At 43.1% G+C, this 24,547-nt stretch overlaps 1 protein-coding gene across 4 annotated transcripts in view; it reads left to right on the forward strand.

The window, feature by feature from the left end:
• The first annotated feature begins 489 nt into the window (after positions 1-489).
• The window catches only part of COL6A3 (collagen type VI alpha 3 chain), an 86,214-nt gene continuing 62,156 nt past the window's right edge, over positions 490-24,547 (forward strand). For 3 of the 4 annotated variants that reach the window (XM_029225242.1, XM_029225243.1, XM_029225244.1), the window contains exons 1-2: positions 490-1,054; positions 16,953-17,070. In XM_029225242.1, coding sequence (XP_029081075.1) covers positions 16,983-17,070 — 88 coding nt within the window. In that variant the 5' untranslated portion in view covers positions 490-1,054; positions 16,953-16,982. Of the gene's footprint in view, positions 1,055-16,952; positions 17,071-18,591; positions 19,210-24,547 lie in introns of those variants that run through there. The other variant, XM_029225245.1, reaches the window with a different exon arrangement.

Genomic DNA, 24,547 nt, shown 5'->3' on the forward strand with positions numbered 1-24,547 from the left:
TCTTCTCATCTGTAAAATGAGACGATAATCTCACTTAAGAAAACATGACACATATCTCTTTAACAGGTGGAGACGTTCCTGGTGCAAGAGATAATGCATATCAAAGTGCTGGGAAAGGTACAAAGCCTTGCGGAAACACAAGTTCTTTCTCAAGAAATTTTCTGTAAATCTGAGCACGATAACCATTCTTGCTCCTCTCGTATGTGTCCTGGAATTGGGACCATTAGCTTCATGATCAGAATCATTATATACAGAATTACAGAAAAAAAAAAAAAAGTAGTCTTTTTTCCTTGTCTTCTCACCGGCAAACAGAACTTTGGTTAGCAGAATGCCAAGGTGATTTTAATGGCTGGTTTTTTATATTTGAAAGGGGAGGTTATTAGGAGAAGTCTCAATTCAGAAACTTCAAGAAGAAATGGGAGGGCGTGGTGAGGGGGGAGGCGAGAGACTGCATTTCCTGTTTTCCTTTCAGATGGTGTTGGAAAACACTGCAGCAAAACCATGGAGACCCACGGAAACATTCCAAAATTCATTCTCTTTGTGGCCAGGGACCCAGCCCCAAAGGTGATGAGTAGAAGGGGTGGATTTTTTTTTTAAGAGTTTTTTTTAAGAGTTTTAAGGTGATGAGTAGAAGGGGTGGATTTTTTTTTTTTTAAGAGTTGCAGGCATCCAGCTACGGGCTCGTAGGGTGAAGACAGCCTTCCGAGGTGACATCAGCCCGTGGCTGGGCCAGAAGCAACAGAGTGAGAGTCTGGTTTTCATTTACAGTGTGGGGCAGGCCCGAGTGGGGAGGGGGAGAGGAGGGGCTGGAGGGAGCCTTGACTGTATCCCTGGACACGGTCCAGTTTGGAGCTCAGTCCTCCACCAAAGGCCGCTCAGCTCTCCCGCTCAGCAGCCCCCTGCAAGGACCACAGGGGGAGTTTTCTGCCTGCTCGGGGTCCCCTCTCCTGCAGAAGGAAAAGGAGACGCAGCCAAGTGGGGAAAACATGTGTCAGATTCGCACATAATTGAATATCGAAGCCCAGGGACACACGCTTCTCCAGGTTTGCTCAGGGTAAGTGCCACTTCGCCCCTGTTCCCCCTGTGTTGGGTTTGTGGCCAGAGGGAAATGCTTTAAACCCCGCTGACCATTTCTCGATGGCTCTCAGGTTCGCTCCCATAGAGTCTGTTTTCTGTACACGCTGCTGGTCTCCGGAAGATCCAGCCGACTTTTCTTTCTCAGTTTGTGCCACCTGGGTTTCCTTAGCTGGGCCGAGGCCCTGGTTGCCCACGAGCCGTGCCGTGTCCCCCGCTACCTCCTCCCCACCCCCATCACCCTCTGCTCTCCTGACTGCGGTGCTTTTCGGCTCACGGTTTATTTATTGGACATAAATAAACTGAAGCTCAGCTGGAATCTGAGAATCTGCTTTGTTCGCAGAAGTGTCTTTCCGAGGATTCGAGAGCTACCTTGGGGAGACTCTGAGTTCTCCCATGTCCCTGGGGCGTGGGCTGGTTGGGTATATCTGTCACCTCCGGGGGATTGCGGTGACCTTGGTGTCCAGGAACAGGACCAAGTCAAGAGTTACTCAGCTATTACCATCAGGGCTCCATCTTTTCAGGAATCTGAAGTTACTGCTGGAGCCTCAGTCCTCTGGGGTTGCTTAAAGGAGCTGCAGGGGTCAGAGGAGGAGAAGGAATTTGGTGTTTGGGCAGCACGCCCAGTGGATAGGGCAGGGCCCCTAGGGCCACGGGCTGGCCTGTGTTGCCCAGAAGTGGAGCAAGTACCAAGTCCAGAGGCCGGGAGCCTGTTCCCCAGCCAGGAGGGTGGGGCTCCGGCCCTCTCGCCCAGAATGGAAAGTGTTATCTGACAGTTGCCAGTCTACTCTGGGGACCTGTTTCAGGGGCTACCGTGTTAGAAAATTAGGACTGAAGCAGGAGTGGGGTCCCTAGGAGGCCCCAGAGGGGTACTGGGGGGTGTAAACAGAAACTGGCATTTCACAGCCTGCCCAAGGAGCGAATTGAAAGGCTGGTCTGGACCCCAAGAACAAGCTGCTGTAGGCGGAGGGGAGTGTCCCCCACAGTGGGGACTCAGAGGATCTGGCCCATGCCAGCCTACACACAGCTGCCTCCACATGAGAACTGCAGGGTCCTAGAGCTGCAGGGCTGCTCAGAGCTCATGCGGATAGACTATTCTCACACTGGGGTCCCCCAACTTCCCAGGGGACCCATTCTTAATACTCCAAAAAACTGAAGTGGCTTTAAAATCAGGTATTTTTTGTTCCTAAGCAAAATGATGTTGAAAACCACCAGTTGGCTGTTGGACATTATTGAATCTTCTGAGTTCTTTGCTGGGCTAAAGATAAAGGAAGAGATTCTTGGTTAGGAGGCACTGAGGTGTGGTTCCCTGGCTTTAAAGATGAAGGTTTAGGGGCTCTGAGATGCTCAGTTACTTGCTGAGGCCACAGCACCAGTAGGTGGCTCAAACAGCAGTCAAATCTTTACCATTTCAGGAAAGCAGATGGCCCAGCACTGGAGGATCCTGAGCTAATTTACACCTAGATTAGGAACGTACTGTTTGATTTGTTCTCCCAGAAGACAGTGTCCTCCTATCATATTCTATTAAAAGCGATGGGGAAATTGGATTATGCTTCCCGGGGCCTCTACCAACTAACGGGGAAAGAGGTGCCAGAGAAGAGAGCTGGTCCCCAGGGACCGACACTGGCTCTGTGACCACAGCAGCTGAGCAGGCATCCCTCATCCAGGCCACCTCTGGGGATGGGGGCCTGGAGGGATGGCACCAGCGTTTTGCTTCATTCTTTTTTTTTTTTTTTTAATTTAATTTAATTATTTTTTATACAGCAGGTTCTTATTAGTTATCTGTTTTATACATATTAGTGTATGTATGTCAGTCCCAATCTTGTGTGAGCTTTGCTGAGAGTAAAGGCAGAAGGGTGGGGAGGTGAGGGGTTTTGTAGGAATTCAAGCTATACGAATTATGGTTTTGTGGTCTTCGTCTCTTCTTGGAGGAGGCATGGGTTTTCCATCACCATAAGGTTTATTTTTCTCTTTCCCTGCTCTCGGCAGTGAGGAAGCCATTGAGAAGATACTTGGTGGAGAGGAGAACTTGGGGAAGAATCCCATAGCAGGGTGGTGAGCGTGGGTGTCCTGCCCTTTTCCAGTGGGGGAATTGGAGGGTGTAGCTACTCCCACCTTCCTGGGAGGCAGCTGGGGAAGTCTCTAGAATGTTAGCCCTTGGCCCAGGTTCTTCCAGCCCTTGGGAGGGTGTGTGCCCCACCCCACCATGCTTTGTGGTCCTTAGGTGACGGGATGTATGGTGAATGTCCAAACTTGGGGTCTTAAGGATACTTCTGATGTAAGGCAAGAAGAATTCCTATCTTTCTGAATAGAATTGTTTTTATTTCTGCACCTCCCTCTATTTTCAGAGCGTTGAGGATTCACTGCATCTCATTCTGTCATCGTAAGTGCTTTCTGTGATTTTGTGCCTGAGATGACACTGATGATAAAGTAGGAAGAAACCCCTCTCTTCAACCGATGATTGATGATGGATTCATGACTCAAGCGAGGCTCCCCACCTGACCCTACTTCTAGGTTAGGAGGTTACAGATGCCGCCGCTAAAGCCAGCTTGAAATCAGACCTCCTTCCCTTTTGAAAGTTAGTAGACTTTTGCCATGGAGGCTTCATCTGTGCTGTTGCTCAGAGTATTTAGACAACTGGTTACAGGGGTCTTTGTCATTACACACCTTTTAAAAAAAAAAATTAATTAATTATTTTTTGACTGTGTTGGGTCTTCGTTGCTGCACGTGGGCTTTCTCTAGTTGCGGCCAGTGGGGGCTGCTCTTTGCGGTGCGTGGGCTTCTCTTTGTTGCAGAGCACGGGCTCTAGGCACACGGGCTCAGTAGTTGCGGCTCGTGGGCTCTAGAGTGCAGGCTCAGTAATTGTGGCGCACAGGCTTAGTTGCTCCACGGCACGTGGGATCTTCCTGGACCAGGGCTCAAACCTGTGTCCCTTGCATTGGCAGGTGGATTGTTAACCACTGCACCACCAGGGAAGCCCTCATTACCCACTTTTATGTGAAATTCCACATTTAGGGTTTAAAATACACTGGCAGGTCATGAATTCTGTTGCATGAGACTGTCTTGCAGGTATGCGAATCATTTTAGGCAAAAGTTTTATTTGAAAATTAGTTCTTGTCACTGTTCTTTTTGGAAGAAACTGAGGATTTGTTATCTCTTGGAGAAGAATAGTGGGCTGGTTCCCATCTGAAGGGGACTTTGTGTCCCAGGCAGCCTTTCCACGGAAACCCACAGGAGCAAACTTTTCTTGGTGTCTTAGCTGTGGAAAGCAGGCTGTAAAAACCACACCACTGCTACATAAATAGTTGACGATTTGAGGAGTGACCTGGCATTTAAAAAAAATCCTATTAGTTGCTCTCACTGAGGAAAGGAAAGCTCAAAATGATTCAGGTTTTTAAGTAGGGAAGCTTTAAAAATTTCCTGCTTCTTCAGACAGCCTTGAGCGAGACAAGGAAAGGTTCTTTTCATCCACATTTCTAGATATGGATTCCCTCTTTCCAAAAATCTGGGAGATAATCCTACCCTTTCAAGAAAAGACACGGCCTGTCCCCTCTAAACCATGGGTGATGGCCGTGTCACACTCAGGGAGCACCTGCAGCACGCTGATTTACAAAGAGGGGTTCTTTTCAGGAATTCATTATATTAATTTTTGAAAACATAATTTTAGTACCTTCTGGTCCCATCAGACTATTTTAGGAAGCAGATGAAATTGTGAAGTAGCACCTCTGTCCTGGTGTAGCCTTTCCCGAAAGTGTAGAGGAAAGATGCATCGTCCTCTAGAGGACAATGCCTCCCTCTGAGCTCCAGAAAAATCTCCGTGCATTGTAGGGAGTCCCTGGGGTGGGGTTTCCGGGACCGCAGGGAATCTGTTGATACACATCTCAACAGAGCTTGTGGGTCACTTTGGGACTCACCTGGAGGCTGCTTCAATACATAATTTTTTAAAATGTGACTGTAATATCTGAAGTAAATGTACCTTTAGAATTTTATTTTTTCCTTATGCTCAGGTATGCATGTATTGAGGTGAACTTCCGCTTGCAATGAAGCATTCTGCTTTCTAAAATACGTTCATGACAAGGACATGAACCAAGTAAGAACTTTTAAAGGAAACATTTTACTGATATCTACTGAGAAAAAAGTTTAAATTAAATGAACACAAAGGTGTTTCAGAACCAGATCAAGGCTGCCTATTCGTGCAATGCTGTATCCCTGTAGGAGTTTTGAAGTTTACAACTGGAAGAGATGTTGTTAAGATGAACTAATCCAGTAACTCCCAAACTTTTCCTTACCTGCCCTTGGTCTATGTGTCTCATATTCCTTTAAGCTTAATAAACCCCATTGTGCTCCAGGGCGTGGAGCTTTGGCTCGAGGGAGGGGACAAAAATGACTAAGACTTAGGCCCTGCCCTCTGGTTGGCAAATATATGATTTCCGTTTGGCTACTGGAAATATCCCCAAATTACTACCTTGGTGGATGGTCTCCCCACGCCCTTGACACCTCAGATGAAGAAATGGAACACAGGGAGGTGAATTGCTGGCTTGAGGTCCCAGTACTAGAAGGAAAGCAAAATCAGCATTTCCTGGGCGCTCCAGCACATGCTCACGTGTTCTCACAGGTACGTGTCTAAGGCCAGGAATATCAAGGGAGTACAAGTCTTCAAGAGTATATTTTGGAGTTTCACGTGAAGAAAGGCACTTTTTGCCATCGACCAGTCTTTTATAGAGTAGCATATTTTAAGTTTGTTTAGCAGAGAGGTAATTGTTGTTTCAAAAAATCTGGAAAGAGAAAGCAAAGCAGAAAAGTAGGACAAATATGAAACGTTCTGCCAAACCCTCTCCCAGAGGCAGGTTGTTAGTCTTTCGTAGGGGTCTGGCTGCGTCTTCCATAGCGTAGTCCTGCTGTTCTCCTGAATTTTAAGACTCATGAAGTACAGAGAAACATTTGCGAGGTAGGAATGGCTGGGGAAAGGTACAACGGCAAATGTTTCTGTCAAATCCCCCTGGTTTGACCCATACCTTCAGTTTTCATGGACCCAGAGCATCGAGAATTGGCCGCTAGATGGAAGAGCTCGTGGGTTGGTTGCATTTCAAAATTAAGAACTGAACAGCAGCTGGAGATGACTCAGGTCTCAAGAGAAGCCATTCCAGGAAACTGGTTTTTCTCTTCTGGAATCCTCATCATTGGATTCGGCAGTGCAGTGCCGGCACCCAGAGCCAGTTCCGCTAAGCCCACGGGCTGCCCCGCCGTGCACTGCGTGCCTCTCTGTCTCTTGTGGGGACAGCAGGAAACCCACCGGTGGTCAGAGCCTAGGGTAATAGATGAAAGAAAGCGGTCACAGAATCACTGCCGGTTACAGCATCAGGCAATCGGCCTCATTTTACACGTAAAATTAGTGAGTCTGGGAGAGATTAACTGACCTTTACTGATAGAGACAGGAACTAAGTAGAATTTTTCCCAGATAGTACACTAAATAAGGTGTGGGTGATACTTTATCTGAGGTTTCAATGCCATTTTTTAAAAAGTCTCTTTTAAATAATTTTCTCTTCTAGACTTGATCACGAATCAGACTAGAAAACAAGATGTTTAGTTTTTCCTTACAAAAGGAGGACACTTTAGCCTCTGTGTTTGAACAGTTCTACAATGGAACACCATGGTTTTGGAGAGGCCAGTAGCCCCAAAAGTCCATGGCCAAGGCAGGAAGGGAGGATAGCGCTGGGATCTACCCTGGAGCCGACGGCCCTGTGTGTGTCACAGGGCAGGAATGGAATGGGTGTTTGTGCAATTCCTTTTGAAGCGTCTTCTAAGGCATTCTCTGCCCTAACATTAAATCTGAACTAATCTCTGCCTAATGTTTATAATTAGCAGGAAAAATGGAGGAAATGCTCTGTGGGGCTGCCTTATATTTAAGAGGGTAAAATGTCTTTTACATGTGCATCGTGGTGTCTAGCTTTTCCAACTATAGCAGATATGGAACTTTCTGCTTCGTGTTTATTATCTCGGACCCTAGGAATACATCTTTAAATAAATTTCCAAATATCTGGGCAGTTAATCTGGAGTTTCTTCAAGTTGCCTTTATGGGGAGAAGGAAGGTAACCCCAGATGGTGCTCGGCACATCCTCACGTGACCTCATTCCGGGAGGAGGCTAACTTGCCAAGGCTCAGCCAAACCCTCCCTTTCTGGATTGCTCTGTTCTACTGCATGAGCTGTTGAACAGTCATTGTTTATAAACAAGATAGACACTTAAAAAAAATGGAAGTATAGCTGATTTAAAATATTGTATTAGTTTCAGTTGTACGGCAAAGTGATTCAGTTATACATATGCATATATATATATTCTTTTTCAGATTCTTTTCCATTATAAGTTATTACAAGATATTGAATATAGTTCCCTGTGCTATACAGTAAATCCTTGTTGGTTATCTATTTTATGTATAGTGGTGTGTATCTGTTAATCTCAAGCTCCTAATTTATCCCTTTTCCCCTGGTAACCATAAGTTTGTTTTTTATGTCTGTGCGTCTGTTTCTGTTTTGTAAATAAGTTCATTTGTATCATTTTTTAAGATTCTATATATAAGTGATATCATATGGTATTTGTCTTTCTCTGTCTGACTTACTTCACTCAGTATGACAATCTCTAGGTCCATTAGTGCTGCTACAAATGGCATTATTTCATTCTTTTTATGACTGAGTAATATTCCATTGTGTGTATATATATATATATATATATATATATATATATATATATACACATACCACAACTTCTTTATTCTTTCATCTGTTGATGGATACCAAAAGTCTACAAATAATAAATGCTGGAGAAGGTGTGGAGAAAAGGGACCCCTCCTATACTGTTGGTGGGAATACAAATTGGTACAGCCTCTATGGGGAACAGTGTGGAAGGTCCTTAAAAAACTAAAAATAGGGCTTCCCTGGCGGCGCAGTGGTTGAGAGTCCGCCTGCCGATGCAGGGGACGCGGGTTCGTGCCCCGGTCCGGGAAGATCCCACATGCCGCGGAGCGGCTGGGCCCGTGAGCCACGGCCGCTGAGCCTGCTCATCCGGAGCCTGTGCTCCGCAACGGGAGAGGCCACAACAGTGAGAGGCCCACGTGCCGCAAAAAAAAAACCCCAACCCCCCCACCCCCCAAAAAAAACTAAAAATAGAACTACTACATGACCCAGCAATCCCACACCTGGGCATATATCCAGAAAAGATGAAGACTCTAATTTGAAAAGATACCTGCACCCAATGTTCAGAGCAGCACTATCTATAATAGCCCAGACATGAACAGACACTGTGTTACTTGAGCCAAAGATCTTGGGTCCAGTTCTGAGTGTCTAACAAGGATACCAGTAGGTGGCAGTGAGACCAAGTCGATACACAGGATCAGAAGACTTAAGTTTTGTTCTCACTGAACACACCTTCAGAGCCTGGGTCGAGCAGATAATTGTTTACAGATGTGTACACGTGGCTGCTATTTTCTTCTCTAGCACAATTTCATAGAATGGAAATGCGAGATTCAAGTTGTAAAATAATCTGTAGAAAAGCAGCTTCCGATGCATTTCTTTGGAGGAATCTTCTTAGAGTTGTTCCAAATGGATTGCTTTTGAGGGTTCCCCCAAAGCTCTTTCAAGTAGCAATAACATGTTAAATTCCGCTCTCCTCTTTCGCTAAGCTAACCGGAGGAGATTAAGTCCTCTCATAGCTTCCTCTCTGGGGACAAGAATGGGGGCTCTTTTCCCAGGATTCAGGCAGGAAAGAGAAGAAGGGTAAGAAAAAGAGAGAGAACTAGGGTGGCTGCAAGCTAGAGACCCCTAGGGTTTACTGAAATGTGACTTTTCATTTCACGGCAGGTGGGTATAGTTCTGTCGCTGCAGTCTTCCACTATTTCTGCAGCTCCCACTTAAAATGGGACAGTTAGGAGTTAACGGAAGTCCTAGAACTTGTTAGGAGGACCAGCCTGATTCTAAAAAGCAGTGCTTGGAGAAGACCAAATAAATGACTTCAAAATGGGAGCTCTGGATGTATTTAAGTCTTTGTTTGAAAAAGATTGCCTTGTGTGCATGTGTGTGTCTGTCTTAAAAGAGATTTCCAGACATGGAAAATGAAAAAGCTTCTGAGGAGACTTAATGAAAACTAATTTCATGGAATTGCACAATAGCTGGGGAATGTCACTGGACTCTGAATACAATTTTGAGTTGAAGGCCCATGTAGAGCAGTCTTCATAATAAGAGATATCTTTTTAAGTTTCAAGTGGACAGCTACAAAAAGGTAAAAGGCATCTCAAATTCTTTTCAGAATGAGGCTGAGTAAAAAAAGGAATGACTAATGCTCAATAGAAAGATAAGAATTTAATGAACTTCTCTGGTTGAATCTATTGCCTTTAGGACAGAATCTGTGACACAAAGCAGCTTGGCACCCACCCAACACGAGGGTCTCAAGCAGCCAATTTTGACTTTTTTCATATTTGAAAGACCAGCAGCAGACAAATGGCGTCTGTTGATACAGAATCTGTGGTTTGTCACTGCCAAAGAAATTTAGTGTATTTTTTCCCCGAAAGATGTCAGGAGTTTCCTTGAGATTGGGGCCAAATCTGGCACATCCTCTTAGGGTTTCCTGGGGTTCTTCCCTTGGGCTTTGGAAACACAAACTTTCATTAGGATTCTGATTCAATTTTTTTTTTTTTTAATGTGGCAGTGGGCAAAACACTATGCCTCACCTGCTTTCAGTTTCCCAGCAGCTATAAGATGGGGGAAAGTGCAGCCATTGGGCTCCTGGGAGAAGGTCGTGAAATCCCACCCACGAGACAGGGGCCCAGAAAATATGACTTGTGCTCTTTTGTCTCTATTTCTTGGGGGTGGGAGGGAGAGTTAAGGAAGGGTAATGGGAGGGTGACTTGTTCCCCCTTATTAAAATGGACAAACTGGGTGATCATTTGGGGAGATGCTATTTGACGTCTTTTAAATCTAAATGAAAAAAAATCTCCAAGCTTTGTTGCCAGGAACTGCAGTTTAAAAAAGTGGGATGCCATGACATGGTAAACACTAGGAGAGATTTAATTGCAAACAAAAACTTTAACAAATATTCACCAGCTGGTCTAGGAATGCTTGAGCCCTCTGACTGGCTCCTAAGCCCTGGGGCAGGAAAAGTGTATGGATCTAAAGGCCTTTTCCCCACCTGGGAATTCAGCTCAGCTGAACATGGGAGTCCATTAATCATCAGGGGAGCCTGGATAACTCATCACCCAACAAACATCATTTCCTGTCCTTCACTTTCTGGGTTGGAAGAGCTTCTCCCCTCTGCCCTCCTGCGCCCCCCTCTGCCTTCTCCTCCCCTCCCCCACTTCCCCTCTCCCCTCTTTCCCATTCCTCAACATCTGGATAGGTTTCAGAAAAGATAATTCCAGTGCACTGAATGTTTTTTCATTACTTTGCGTCCCAGTGAGAAGGAATTCATTTAGGGGTCTACTCTTTTATAAGATTAAGATCTTGGAAATAAAAATCTTTACATATAATTTTCAACCAATTTAAAATCCATTTTCCTTAGAGAATAGTTGAAGTAACTCATTAATGCCTCAGAAAGACATTAAGACTTTGTTCTATCATGATTTTGATTTTATTGAGCTCTACCAAAGACTACCAAACTTTGGAATTTGTTAATAGAGATCCCACACAGGGATATAGGGATAGTATAGGGATAGTATAGGGACAGTATAGGGATAGTATAGGGACAGTATAGGGCTAGTATACGGACAGTATAGGGATAGTAAAAACAAAACAAAACCAAAACCAGTGAAACCTACTCAGTGCACAATTCACCCATGTTCTCTGTCAAGGTTGTCTGCAGAGAAGCCTGAAGCTCGTCCCATCCCACACTCAGCAGTGGTCATGTCCTATTTTTTCCACATGGATTACATTGTCCAGTGCTTTGCAGTGAGGTCCTATACTATTTTTTTGCCCTCATTCCAAAAGAAAAATACTACTTTAAATCCTGCCTCTTGTGCACGGATCAAATATTTAAAACAATTGAACTGGACCTCAAGGAAGAGTTGCATCAAATCTTTTTCTCAAAGGAGTGGTGCTTGAACTTTAGTGGGAAGTTAGAATAGAGGCGGTTAGAATCACATGTGAACTTGGATGCTATCCCCAGAGACTCCCACATACACAGAAACAATGTTGTACACTTTTGGGGGAGGTTGACAGATCCTTTGAAATCTGTGGATCCCATATTAAAAAAAAAATCTGTGGATCCCACATTTAAAAAAAAGTTCTCGACCAATTAGAATATTACAGGCTGTCTTGGAAAGGGCAGTATATATTTCTGGAAAGAAACCAGTAAAATTTAAATAATGTGGGCTGACAATTTTCCCACAAAATAGTTTTCTAGTAGGATGCTTATTGCTGGTAAAGAAACCTGATGTTCAGTTTTAATGGAAAGAATCAGGAATAATGTATGTATGATGTACTTTTACATTGCTCTAAAGTGTATATCCTCAATTAAGAAAACTTACAAAGACCACAAATACTGCATGTGCTTTTCTTTTCTTCAAAAGGCAAACTCAGGAATAGGTCTAGCAGAGTGTGGGGAAGAAAGGTATGACCGGATGGAAAGGCCTAGAAGATTCCTAGAGTAGAGCATGGTCTTGCAGGATTTCTAGAGAGCAATGGGGCAACATTGGGGCGGTGGCTTGGGCATTCATCCTCAGTGAAGAAAACAGACCAACCAGCCAAGTGTGGGTTTCTATACTGCCTGAGGGGACTCCCCTGAGCACTGGCCAGGACTTGGGGACGCTGTGGAACCAAAGCACGGCGAGCTGAGGACAGCCTTCCTATATCGTGCAGATCCGTGCCTAGCACGTGTTGACCATTTCAAGCCAAGAAGATTGGGCTGTGTTTTTGGAATGGCACCATTATCACCACTGGCTGTCACTTCACTGTAGGAAGAAATACGTTCTCTTGATGACTGACCTTCTGAACATCAGAAAAACCTTTCCTTCTCACTGTTGATACATTTCCAGGAGAAAGTTGTATTGACAGGTGGTTTTGTATTAGGTGCTGGGGTTGTATCTTCAAGCTTTCAGAATTTGAATCACAGGGTAAATTTGTTTTATCACAGGTGATACTTTTGGTTTGACCTCCCTGGAAAATCCAAAGAAACAGTGGGTCTTGGAATCCATTCTCTTGTTTATGGTTTTGTCTTTTTCTATCCCACCAATTTGGCTGACTGGGCTGGCCTGGGGCCCACACTCTGTTGTCTTGCTGTTCCTCACAGCTGGGCCACAGGATCTGGACCCCATCTCCTCCCTCCGGGCCTGATCTCTGGCAGGAAAAATCATGGGACTGAGCCCACTTCATCCATGTCCTTGGGTGACACCTTCGATAAGGGGCTCCTTGGCCCTCTGTGCATCTTGCTAAGAAGTCCATCTAGACACTAGTCCCCTGCCAAGGCCAGGTCGCTAATTAACCAGACAGATTTTCCTTTGCTGTCATTATTTCTGTTGCTCTAGATGGAAAGGTTGAGAACCTTAGACCACCCTTAACATTGTCTTCCTTAGCAATGAGGGGAAAATGGGATTCCTGAATTATATATACAACGAACAACCACAAATAGAATCACCAGGCCCATGGAAGGCCTATGGTGAGAGGAAGGTCAAGGTAGGAAGGTCAAGCAGGTACAAAAGCCTAGGCCTTAGGCGGACCTGATTTTGTAGCTCTGATGACACTAGTTGGGGTAGAAATAACTTTTGTACCACATCTCAGTGTTCATATCAGATTCTTTTCAGTTTCCTGGGACTGAAGTCCTCTTCCCCAAACCTTAGTATTTTGCTGCCAAATACTTCTTTTCTTCTTCCTTTCCAAATATTATTTAGGAGCAAGGACAAATGTTGTGTTATTTAATTATAGGGGCACATACATATGCTTTAAGAAGATATGTGCTGTTGTATTGTTTTCCTGTTTTAGCTCTTAAAGACTCATGCCTCAAAAAAAAGATGCCACATTTATACCATTCCTGTTAAACTGATGGCCACATTTTAGGTGTATGGAGTAATCCACACTTTTAAAAATCTCAGGTAACTTTTCCTATCCTTTGAAAGATTGTAATAAAACACACATGACATAGAATTTACACGATTCTAAACTGTATATCCTCAATTAAGAAAACTTACAAAGACCACAAATATTGCATGTGCTTTTTTTTTTTTTTTTTTCAAAGGACAAACTCAGGAATAGGTCTAGCAGAGTGTGGGGAAGAAAGGTATGACTGGATAGAAAGGCCTGGAAGATTCCCAGAGTAGAGCAAGTGAGCAAATTTAATCATTTTTAAGTGAATAGTACAGTAGCGTTATCTACATGTACCTTGTTGTGTAATTGATCTCTAGAACTTTTTCATCTTGCAGAACTGAACCTCTGTACCCTTTGGACACTAACTCTCCTTCCCACCTCCCCGTCCCTCTAGCGACCACCATTCTATTTTCTGTTTCTAATAGTTTGACTATTTCAGATGCCCCACGTAAGTTGAATCTTGCGGTACGTGTCTATTTGCGACTGGCTCATTTCACTTATCATGATGTCCTCAAGGTTCGTTCATGTTGTAGCCTATGACAGAATTTCTTTCTTTTATTTCAGGCTGAATAATATTTCATTGTATGTATATACCACATTTTCTTTATCCATTCATCCATTGATGGGCATATATGTTGTTTCCACGTCTTGGCTATTAAGAATAATGCTGCATTAAACTTGGGTGTATATATATAGCTTCAAAATCTTGTTTTCAATTATTTTGGATATGTACCCAGAAGCTGGATTGCTGGCTTATATAGTAATTCTATTTTTAATTTTTGGAGGAACCTCCATACAGTTTTCTAAGTGGTTGCAGTGTTTTACATTCACACCAACAGTGCCTAAGAGTACCAATATTTCTACATCCTCATTAGCACTTCTTGTTTACTGTTTGTTTGATAGTGGCCATCTCAGTGGATGTGAGGCAATATCTCATTGTGGTTTTTTTTGTTTTTTTTTTTTAACATCTTTATTGGAATATAATTGCTTTACAATGTTGTGTTAGTTTCTGCTGTATAACAAAGTGAATCAGCTATACATATACATATATCCCCATATCCCCTCCCTCTTGCATCTCCCTCCCTCCCACCCTCCCTATCCCACTCCTCTAGGTGGACACAAAGCACCGAGCTGATCTCCCTGTGCCATGTGGCTGCTTCCCACTAGCTATCTATTTTACATTTGGTAGTGTATATATGTCCATGCCACTCTCTCACTTCATCCCAGCTTTCCGTTCCCCTTCTCCATGTCCTCAAGTCCATTCTCTACGTCTGTGTCTTTATTCCTGTCCTGCCCCTAGTTTCTTCAGAACCACTTTTTTTTTTTTAGATTCCATATATATGTGTTAGCATATGGTATTTGTTTTTCTCTTTATGACTTCATTCTGTATGACAGACTCTAGGTCCATCTACCTCACTACAAATAACTCAATTTCGGTTCTTTTTATGGCTGAGTAATATTCCATCGTATATATGTGCCACATCTTCTTTATCCATTCATCTGTTGATGGACACTTACGTTGCTTCCATGTCCCGGCTTTTGTAAATAGAACTGCAATGAACATTGTGGCACGTGACTCTTTTTGAATTATCTCATTGTGGTTTTGATTTTCATTTCTCTGATGCTGAGTGTTTTTTCATATGCTTATTGGCCATTCGTATGTCTTCTCTGGAGAAATGTCTATTCAAGTCCTTTACCTATCTTTAAATCAGATCTTGTTGTAAAGTTGTGAGAGTTCTTTATGTGTTCTGATATGAACCCCTTATCAGATATATGGTTTGTGAATATTTTCTCCCATTCTGTAGCTTGCCTCTTCACTCTGTTGATTGTTTCCTTTGCTGTGTAAAAGTTTTTAAGTTTGATATAGTACCATTTGTCTGTCCTTGCTTTTGTTGTCTGTGCTTTTGGTGTCATATGGAAGAAATCATTACCAAATCCAACATTATGAAGATTTTCTCCTATATTTTCTTCTAAATGTATAATAGTTTCAGGTCTTACATTTACATTTTTAATCCATTTTGAGTTAGGTCTTTGTAAGTGGTGTAAGGTAAGGGTCCAACTTCATTTTTGCACGTGCATATACAGTTTCTCCAGCATCATTTGTTGAAGAGACTATCCTGACCCCATTGTGTAGCCTTGGTACTGTTATAGAAACTTATTTGACCATATACTTGAGGGTTTGTTTCTCGGATCTTTATTGTATTCCATTGGTTGACATGTTTGTCTTTATTCCAGTCCCATGTTGTTTTGATTACAGTAGCTTTGTAATATGATTTGAAAACAGGAAATATGAGGCCTCCAGCTCTATTTTTCCTTTCTCAAGTTTGCTTTTGCTCTTCTGGGTCCTTTGAAATTCCGTATGCATTTTAGGATTTGTTTTTCTGTTTCTACCAAAAAATGCCCCAGAGCGAGAGGTTTTTGATTTTTATTTATACTGATGATGACTACCTTTTCATGCTGTAATTCCCAAGGCCGCCTTCTTCATCTTCAAGCCCTAACAATGAACTGTAAATTATGATGGTAACCCAATCTCTCCAGATGAAAATATTTAGGTTTCTTAAACCAAATGGGATTTCTCGCTTGACTGTAGTCTATACTACATAATTTTCAATATTAAATAGTACTTCTTGAAACTAAGGACAAGAAAAAATAACCAATAATTTTGACCGGCACGCCCCTCCTCTCTGATGCTGTTACCCAAGGCTCTGACCAGGGAACCCCTGCCAAGTCTGGGTAAGGGTAAGAAGAGTCAATGATACACATGCACAGCTGTAGCCAGGACCAGCTCCAGAATCTGTGGGCTCGATGCAAAATGAACATGAAGGGTCCTTGTCCAAAAGTTATTAAGAATGTTAAGACAGCAACAACAGATCATTAAATCAAGCATGGGGTCTAGTGGGTCTGCACAGGTCATATACCCAAGACCTAAGAAAGAGTTGGGGGAAACCAGAGCCTTGGATCAAGGGGAAGAGAAAAGAGGTGATGTCCTGCAAGGGGACCTAAGCCCAGGTGGAGAAGACCTAGGCCGGCTCTCTGGAGGGTCATAAGGAAGAGCCCAGACCCTCAAGCTGCTGTCACTGGAGACTGGAGGGTGAAGATGCTGACCTGAAGGTTTGGTGTGGGTCAGGGTGTTTTCAGATGTGGCATGGGGAGAAGGTGGTGTTTGCTTGAAGGGAAAAGTGATGGTGACACAGCCCACTGCGCCCATCCAGACTTGAGCCCGGGTGGCTGGCAGTTAAATTTGCATGGGAGACCACGCTATGTGGCCGTCAGCCCTCATGACTGGCTTCAGTCTTGCTAATTCAGTATCCCAGGGTGTGCTCCATCCTGTGATTGGCATTGGACACACAGCAGTCTTTTGGTGGAGGAAAAGTGCTAAATATTAACAGAGAATGAGGGCAAGGTTCAAAATGGTCCCAGCTGCCATGGTTGTGTTGGCACACGTTGTGATTTGGATGAAGCCCGTTCCCTCCCTGAACGGAAGCTTCCCCGCGGGATTCCTTTAGGCACGATTGACAGGCTGGGCGCCACCAACCTGCCCCTTTGTGCCTCTGAGCACCTTTTCTCCTGACCCTTTTTCATTCTGCCATTTGTTTTGCGATATACTATTTTTGCCTGCCTCAATTTGAGAGGAAAGAAAGTTGAACTGCACAATTTTTAGCTATGGCCAAAGTCCTACAATCACTAGATTCAAAGATTCTCATGTCTATGTTTAGTCAAAACTATTTTTCATAAAAGGGATAAATCCTTGATTCATTCGTTAGTAATTGGGGAGTCAATACCTGATCATTCTCCTTTGTCCTGTTTTCTCTCGTAGGTTCTCACTTGGTGCTTAGACAAAATCAAAATGAGGAAGCATCGGCATTTGCCTTTAGTGGCCATCTTTTGCCTTTTTTTCTCAGGCTTTTCCTTTACTCGTGCGCAACAACAAGCAGGTAAGGTCCAGAAACATCTCTTCATTTCATTAAAAGGAACAGTATTCTCTGATTTTAGATCTTAGGCATCATGTACTGAATATAGAGCTTAGATAAGCTTTGAAGAGATAGCCAAGCCATTGACTACAGGATGTTCATTTATTTTACAGACTTTTTGCTCTTCTTTATCCAGTGAGAGAGAGGTTCTTTTTACTGAAACTTGAGTTTGATATCTTGGCGGTGGTTGGCAAGTGGTTTGTTTTTACCTTGGGTGTGAGCAGAAAGTTTGTGTCGAGAATGTTTTACCATCTGAAGAGCTTTTCCACATTTCTGGCACTGGTTGATGTCTGAGCACATAAAACCCAGGGAAGACAATGGTTGAGAGCAAAAAATTATTTTCCCTGAAAAAACAACAAAAACAAACACAAATGTCGCCATTTCTTTCTCACTCTGGACAGGAAAAGACATTTTTCATCTAGAACCATCAAATCTTTAAATATCAGTTTCCCCAAACTACTTAAAAATGGATCCCAACTAATTCTATTAAGAACTTGCTTGCAGAGTTTTAGAAAAATGAGAAATGGTTCGTGTATTATGAGCTGGGAAGGATTGACTTGGGTCCCTCTCCTTTGCTTGGAGAGCTGAGCTTCTGATGGGGATTCTCCCTCCGGACCTGGTAGTTCTTAGATGGCGGCCTGGTGAGGACCACCTCAATGCCAGGGGAGCATGGCTTGGGGCATCGGGTCAGCCCCAGGTGAGTAGAGTCCAGGGGCCTGCTGTGCACAGCCAGCCTGGCCCAGTGCAGAAGGGTACTTCCCAGCCACCCACAGCCTGGCACCTGGAGCCTCTTGCTCCTACTTTTAAGAGAGAACTGGATTCATCTTTGAAAGAGATGAATACTGTTCAGCATCTAAGAGGGCTTAGATGGCTCTGAAGATGTAGTGATGAGTTAGGGTACCTTTCTTCATGCTAAAAAGTCTGAAAACAATGAGACTTTGCCCTTCCCTACAGTTATACAAGTCTTCTTAAGATGTATTTATAATACTTATTTTTCTGGCAAATTACCCAAAGCATGGGAGGTAAAACTGTAGTAGATTTCAGTATTCTATCTTGTCAGGGCCCAGTTTCAGACCCAAAGCTGAGGAAGGAATTTCTAAGATGATGCTTGGTTACCTGTGATAGGATATCCTTCCCACCTGAGCAGGTGGGTCTTGGGGTTCAAACTACCACAAAGAATCATCTAGTTAGTTAAAGGACATGCCGGGGAATGTTTTTCCCCATTGTGGAACCTGCTACTGGTCCATGTATGGCAGTCATTGCATATGGAACTTGGGTCAATGACTGGGCACCGGCAGCTGTTGGGTCCATGTGTCCAGGTCCCTGTTTCCCAGGTAAGTCAGCGTCCCCGCCTGTTTCACACATGAGGTGTAAATTATTTAGTAACAGCAGAGTGGAAACTGAATGAGTTGAGGAAGGCTTTGCACTGATGGGAAGTCATTTCTTGAACAGGAGAAACATCTAAACCAATGTCTTTTTTTAAAGATGTCAAAAATGGTGCTGCTGCCGATATAATATTTCTAGTGGATTCCTCTTGGAGCATTGGAAAGGAACATTTCCAACTTGTTCAAGAGTTTCTGTATGATGTTATAAAATCTTTAGCTGTGGGAGAAAACGATTTCCGTTTTGCTCTGGTCTGGTTCAACGGCAGCCCAGATACCGAGTTCCTGTTAAATACGTATCGTTCTAAACAAGAAGTCCTCTCCCATGTTTCCAACATGTCTTATACTGGGGGAAGCAATCAGACTGGAAAAGGATTAGAATACGTAATGCAAAATCACCTCACTGAGGCCGCCGGAAGCCGGGCCAGTGATGGAGTCCCTCAGGTTATCGTAATGTTAACTGATGGACACTCGAAGGATGCCCTTGCTCTGCCTTCAGCGGAACTTAAATCTGCTGATGTTAACGTGTTTGCAATTGGAGTTGAGGATGCAGATGAAGGAGCGTTAAAAGAAACAGCAAGTGAACCGCTCAATATGCATATTTTCAACCTAGAGAATTTTACCTCACTTCATGACATAGTAGGAAACTTAGTGGCCTGTGTGCATTCATCCATGACTCCAGAAAGGGCTGGAGGCACAGAGACCCTTAAAGACATCACAGGTAATGGCAACATCGCCAAGCTGCTGCCTGCCTCGCTCTTCTTTGGAGATAAGCTTGGCAACCGCTGGCATTAAGGCAATATTACGGCTAAAAGATGGTGGGCGGATTAGGGAAGAGATGCCTGTTCACAGGTCTAAAAACAAAGGTTTGAATAGTCTCTGTAGTCTCCTTCCAAAACAGAGCAATTCATCTACCTTCAAGAGGAATTCTTTGCTTTTGAGACAATTAATATTCTAACTCTAAAAAAGCACATCCTGATATTATGACCCCACAAGAGGTTGCTTCTACCTTCCTTGGACAAGACAGACTCAGCGTGGCTGGGCAGGTATCTAACAAAAATCCCTTCATTGTTCCTGGGATAGAGAGCCTGTTTCCTTTAAAGAAATCTCCGTGTCTGTCTGAAAGAGCTTGAGTGGAGGGGGAAGGGGAGGGGGTCCACTTTGGGTCCAGTGAAGCAACACGCAGAACACATCTCTTTGACTCAATGGGATTTATTTCAGAGATTTGATGGAATTAGAATTGTGAGAGGCCTTAGAGATGATCCAGTCCAAATCTATTTTGCAGAAATTGAGTTTTAGAGCTGGAGGCCCTTACATGTTGGCTCTGGAGTGGGTTTTCCCACTTCTCCTCCATGCTGTCACCATGGCTGTGCCCAGAGAGATGCTTCTGAGATTCCAGTGGTCCTCACCAGTGCCACTCTGGAAGTATTGATGATGCAGCGACTTTACATGGGTGTGTTCATGCATGGTGATGTGCATGGAACTAATTGTCCGGCAAGTCACTTAACCAGTCACACCTCTTAGCTCTCTTGCCAGTGCTAAGTGCCTAAAGACTGATAGGGAAGGAATTCCACAGGTAAATTTCAAATGTATTGCATCACAGCAATTCTGACCAGAGCTAGGCTTCCTCATCAGGGACGAGCAGGACAGAGGGAACTCCCTGTGCCCCAAAATGAGTCCATGTCGCCAACTGACAGTGGGTAGCAGAGAATTCTAGGAGAATGGGCAGAGAGCTAGGGTGGGAGAGCTCAAGGGAGAGATGAGCTCCAGAAGGAGAGACGTGTGTCCCACAAGATGAAGGGAAAGGAGGAGAAAGGTATCATATTTCTAAGATACTGAGGTGGAAAGGGGAGACGTTGAGAGTGTTCAGGTTGAGTTGGCATCAGTCATCCAATAAGAGAAGATGACAGAGGGAGAGAAGCAGTGGTGCTTGGGAGCTTGGAGGAATCGAAGTTATTTTTGAATAGCTGCAACAGGGCTAGGAGGAAAGGACCACAAAAAAGGATCAAGAAGAAACGGCTGACTTGCAGTGATGTTCAGTTGTCATCAGAGACCACAGCCTGGGGTCTTGTCCATGAGCGTGGCTCCCTGGTGTTCTGAAGGTATCTCAGGCACTCTAGGAAGAAAAAAGCTACCAGGTTGGAGCTTGCAAAGACGGGATGATAGAGGGACAAGAAGATCTTCTTGGGAAGGAAATTTATCATTGCTAAGACAGTAGCTAGTAAATTCCTGAAATAGCCCGCCCTGGGGACCTGGCTGGGCGGGGAAGCAGGTGAGAGCCGGAAGGGGCTGGGAGACTTCTGGAAAGCCAGAGGAGCAGGGGCCAGGATGAGGCAGAAGGGACCTAGAGGCAGTTGAGGAGGAGTCCAGAGAAAGGCTTTCTGGATTATCACCAGAATAAAGGTGTTTTTAGGCAAATAGTACTAGACATCAGTTTTTCATAAGAGAGATTCCGAAAACAAGGAGTGGGGAGCAAGATGGGTAGATGTCATTAGATAGGAGCCGGGCAGGCAGATCGTGGTTAAGAGAAGGGTTACAGAACTAACCAACCCCGAGGTGTTTTAGGAGATAAAAATGGTTTCCCCAATGGTTATCCGTGATTTCAGCTTTGATAGGGGTGGGAGGGCTCATGACCCTACCAGTGGGTCTACTTCTAAGAGAGGGGTGAGGCACAGTCTGGATTATTTGCATTAAACCTGAATAGCATTCCCTACTTCAAATGATGTGTCTCACCTCTGCATTATGACGCTAGTGTCGATCCTGCCAGCTTACAGGAAAAGAAGGTGAACACTGAGAGCACCCCAAACCAAGCACTGCAGGTTACAAGGAGGTTACAAGACGGCAGCTCTAATGACCTTTTCCACTTGCTACAATGTTCTCAGCATCAATAATTCACTAATCATTGCCTTTCTGAATATAGGGATAATAACTCATCCATGTCAAAAACAATGAAAGGGATCAGGAGAGAAATGGAACATCTTCTCTTTATTGGTGTTTTGGCCAATTCAGGAAAAAGGGTGGACGAGTTTGCCATTATGTTTAACTGTTATATAAATGGACAAATGATTAGATTACCATATGAATGCTAAATGAGCCTGTCAACATAGTCTGTTTCCACACAAATGACAAAACCTTTGTTTTTATGCCAAGAAAGCATCTCTGTCTTCTAGTGTCCAAGCCGCTAGCAGCACCGGGGTGGGATATTAATCCATTTATGTTGTCTTTTCTAATTAACTTCACTCTGCAATTCTGCCAGTATCATGTCCCACTGCATGTTCCACAGCAAAAAAAATAAAATAATAATAATAAAAATTCTCTGCTTATAGTTTTTGGGAAAGGTAGTCAGGAAGGCATTATGGAGATTGCTAATAAGTTAGGGCCATTTCTTTCCATTTCCTGCCCACTAGGTAGGTAACTTTTCCCCATGAATATATATATGATGGCGCTGTTCTAAATGAACTGTACTCAAGTAATCACTGAAAGTTGTGCTTTTTTAAATCCCTTTTATCAATGGATATAAAATACAAAAGCTTTACTAAAGCAAGAGCTAAAGGTGACCTATATATCCGTGAGGATGAGCTTTCTTTTCTTTGCAAAATACAAAGATTTAGAAAACTCGCAAAACCTATCTGCAGTTTTGTGTTTGCATAGGAAATACAAATGTGATCTTTTAAATCCTGCTTGGAAAAAGGAAGCATCCCATGAGCTAAGGAAAGCATTGTGCCCACACCAGTGTGCTCAGGAAAGTAGTGTTTCCAACGATGTTGAAGGAACCTATGATTTTTCCATGGATGTTTCGAAACTTTTCCATAGAAATTGCCGCAGATGGTGTGATACATGAGCCATAAAAGCAGAAAACCAGACAACTTCACATTTTGAATTTTAGAAAGATCTGATTCCTCTTAGAGCTAATATCGATCCCTGGTATGCCTTGCTGTACACAGGAACCGGTCTCTCTTGTGTCTGTCTGAGGCTTCGGCTCTCCTGGATAACAGCATGCCCTTGTGTGTCCCATCATTGTGTGCATAAGAGGACAACGTGGTTTTTTCAGTGATGACAAATTATCCAACATTTTTCTATGACCTGCTGTGGTTCAGCTTTTTAGGAGAGCAATAATCAAGGGTTTTCCCTCAGTGTTTGTTTATTTTATTTATTCTATTGTGAACCGCAATCAAAAAGTAAGTAATAAATTAATAAGGAATGAGTCATCTGTGATTTAGGGATTGTTCTTCTTTTATTGATCTTAGGTTCAGAGTTAGTCCTTCCTTTAAAGGTCTCGGTTTGCTGAGTAAGGGGCAAATCTTCCTTTGTCCCTCAGGGTCATTGGTTTAGGCCTGGGAAGTGTTGAGGAATTTTGTGGTATGGTTTGCTGAACCTGGAGCTCCCGGCACCATGTGGGCTATTTCTATGGCTTGCAACATAATTCACACTGCTGATACCGCACCATCCCATAAGATCCTTCAGGAACCTTACGGTTTGGTTAAAGAGTAGCAAATGCTTTGCAATTCTTAGCAAATGCTAAGTTAATATCTTATAAAACCTTACAAGATATTTTCACATTAGTATCTTTCCCTATGAAAGGAATCCCTCTACAAAATTGCTGTTAGGGGTTTCACGTACGTAAGGGGAGAAAGAGAGCAGTTCTGATTCCAGTAATCCCAACTGCAACCATCCTTGGCTGAGATTCCCCAAGGGGAGAGCTTGGGTAAGAACATCATTTCACTATAGCAAAATTCCTTAATTCCATGAGACAAGATGTGTATCCTGTTTCCATTGTGGAAATAAAAGCAATTTTGTTGGTACCAGGAAAAATTAATTTTATGTATAAAATGTTCACTGTCATTAAAAATATCAGAATGAATGATTGTACATATAATATTACAATTATACTCCAAACATAGCTTCCTAAAATCCAGAATATAAATACCATATATGCTCACATAAAATCTCTTCCTATTCCTAACATATACTTAGGTTATTAAAATATATTTGCTAGAATAATTTTACTTTCCATATCATTTAACTCAGCCAGATTTAAACATTCTAGCAGATGAGCCTTTGAAATATTCCACCCAGGTTCATAGTTTATTGATTGCTATTCCTTGCTCAGTGCTTCCGTGAAACCCCCATTCTCAGTAACAGAATGGAAGTGTCATGTTTGCCATTGTGGGGAGCAAAGAGATCTTGGTCAGCCTTTTTATGTCCATTTGTATAACTCTGGAGCTAATTCTGATTCAGGGTTTACTAGATGCCCATGGGCTTGCCAGGCACTCGGTCTACGATGTCATAAAAATAAGGTTGGATAATTATGTCATGACTGGTTTCATATCACTCTGCTTAACATCGTTCTGCATTATGTGACTGAATATAGAGGCAATGGCAAAAATAAATGAAGAGAACATTTAGCTGAATCCCAGACTTGCATTTGAGTTTCACGCAACTAAACGTCATTTGAGAAACGAAAATCAAACCAAAATGTATCAGAGCACTTTTGAATCAAAACTGTAAATGTTGTTTGAGTTCTTCTTTTCATATTCCCAAAGTGGTAGATACACAGCCACTTTGGTTTTTAAAGTAAAAAAGAAGGAACAACAGTTGCTCAAGGAATCAAGTGTTTAACATACTGGGATGATGAATCACCAAACCCTAAATCTGGGATGCTGTTTTGTGCTGTGCATTTGGACAAAGAAAATTCTTATAATGACTTGAGGATTATACGAGAAATGTCCTCAAATTAGAAACCATCTTTGGACCTTTGTTAATATACTCCTTTACTTTCTCCTGTAGGTATGGTAATGCATAATTCCATGCAGCTACAGTTCCCTCCAAATTTAGTCGAAAATTTCAGAATATACCCAGAAATTGAATATGTGTTGAAATTTGACTACAAAGATGGCACAGAAGAAAATTTGATATCAAATGCCCTACTAAACACCATCATTTCTGTTAAGAAATGATGTTAAGAAGTTGCCTCTTATCCATTCAGAATGCAGAGCTAAAAGAGAATTTCACATTCCTTAATCAACGTGTGTTTTGTTTGTCCATATTTCGTGTTTCTT

Source organism: Monodon monoceros, unplaced genomic scaffold (genome assembly GCF_005190385.1).
Source record: "Monodon monoceros isolate NGI ecotype Baffin Bay Population unplaced genomic scaffold, NGI_Narwhal_1 Super_Scaffold_16, whole genome shotgun sequence".
Taxonomy (NCBI): Eukaryota; Metazoa; Chordata; class Mammalia; order Artiodactyla; family Monodontidae; genus Monodon; species Monodon monoceros.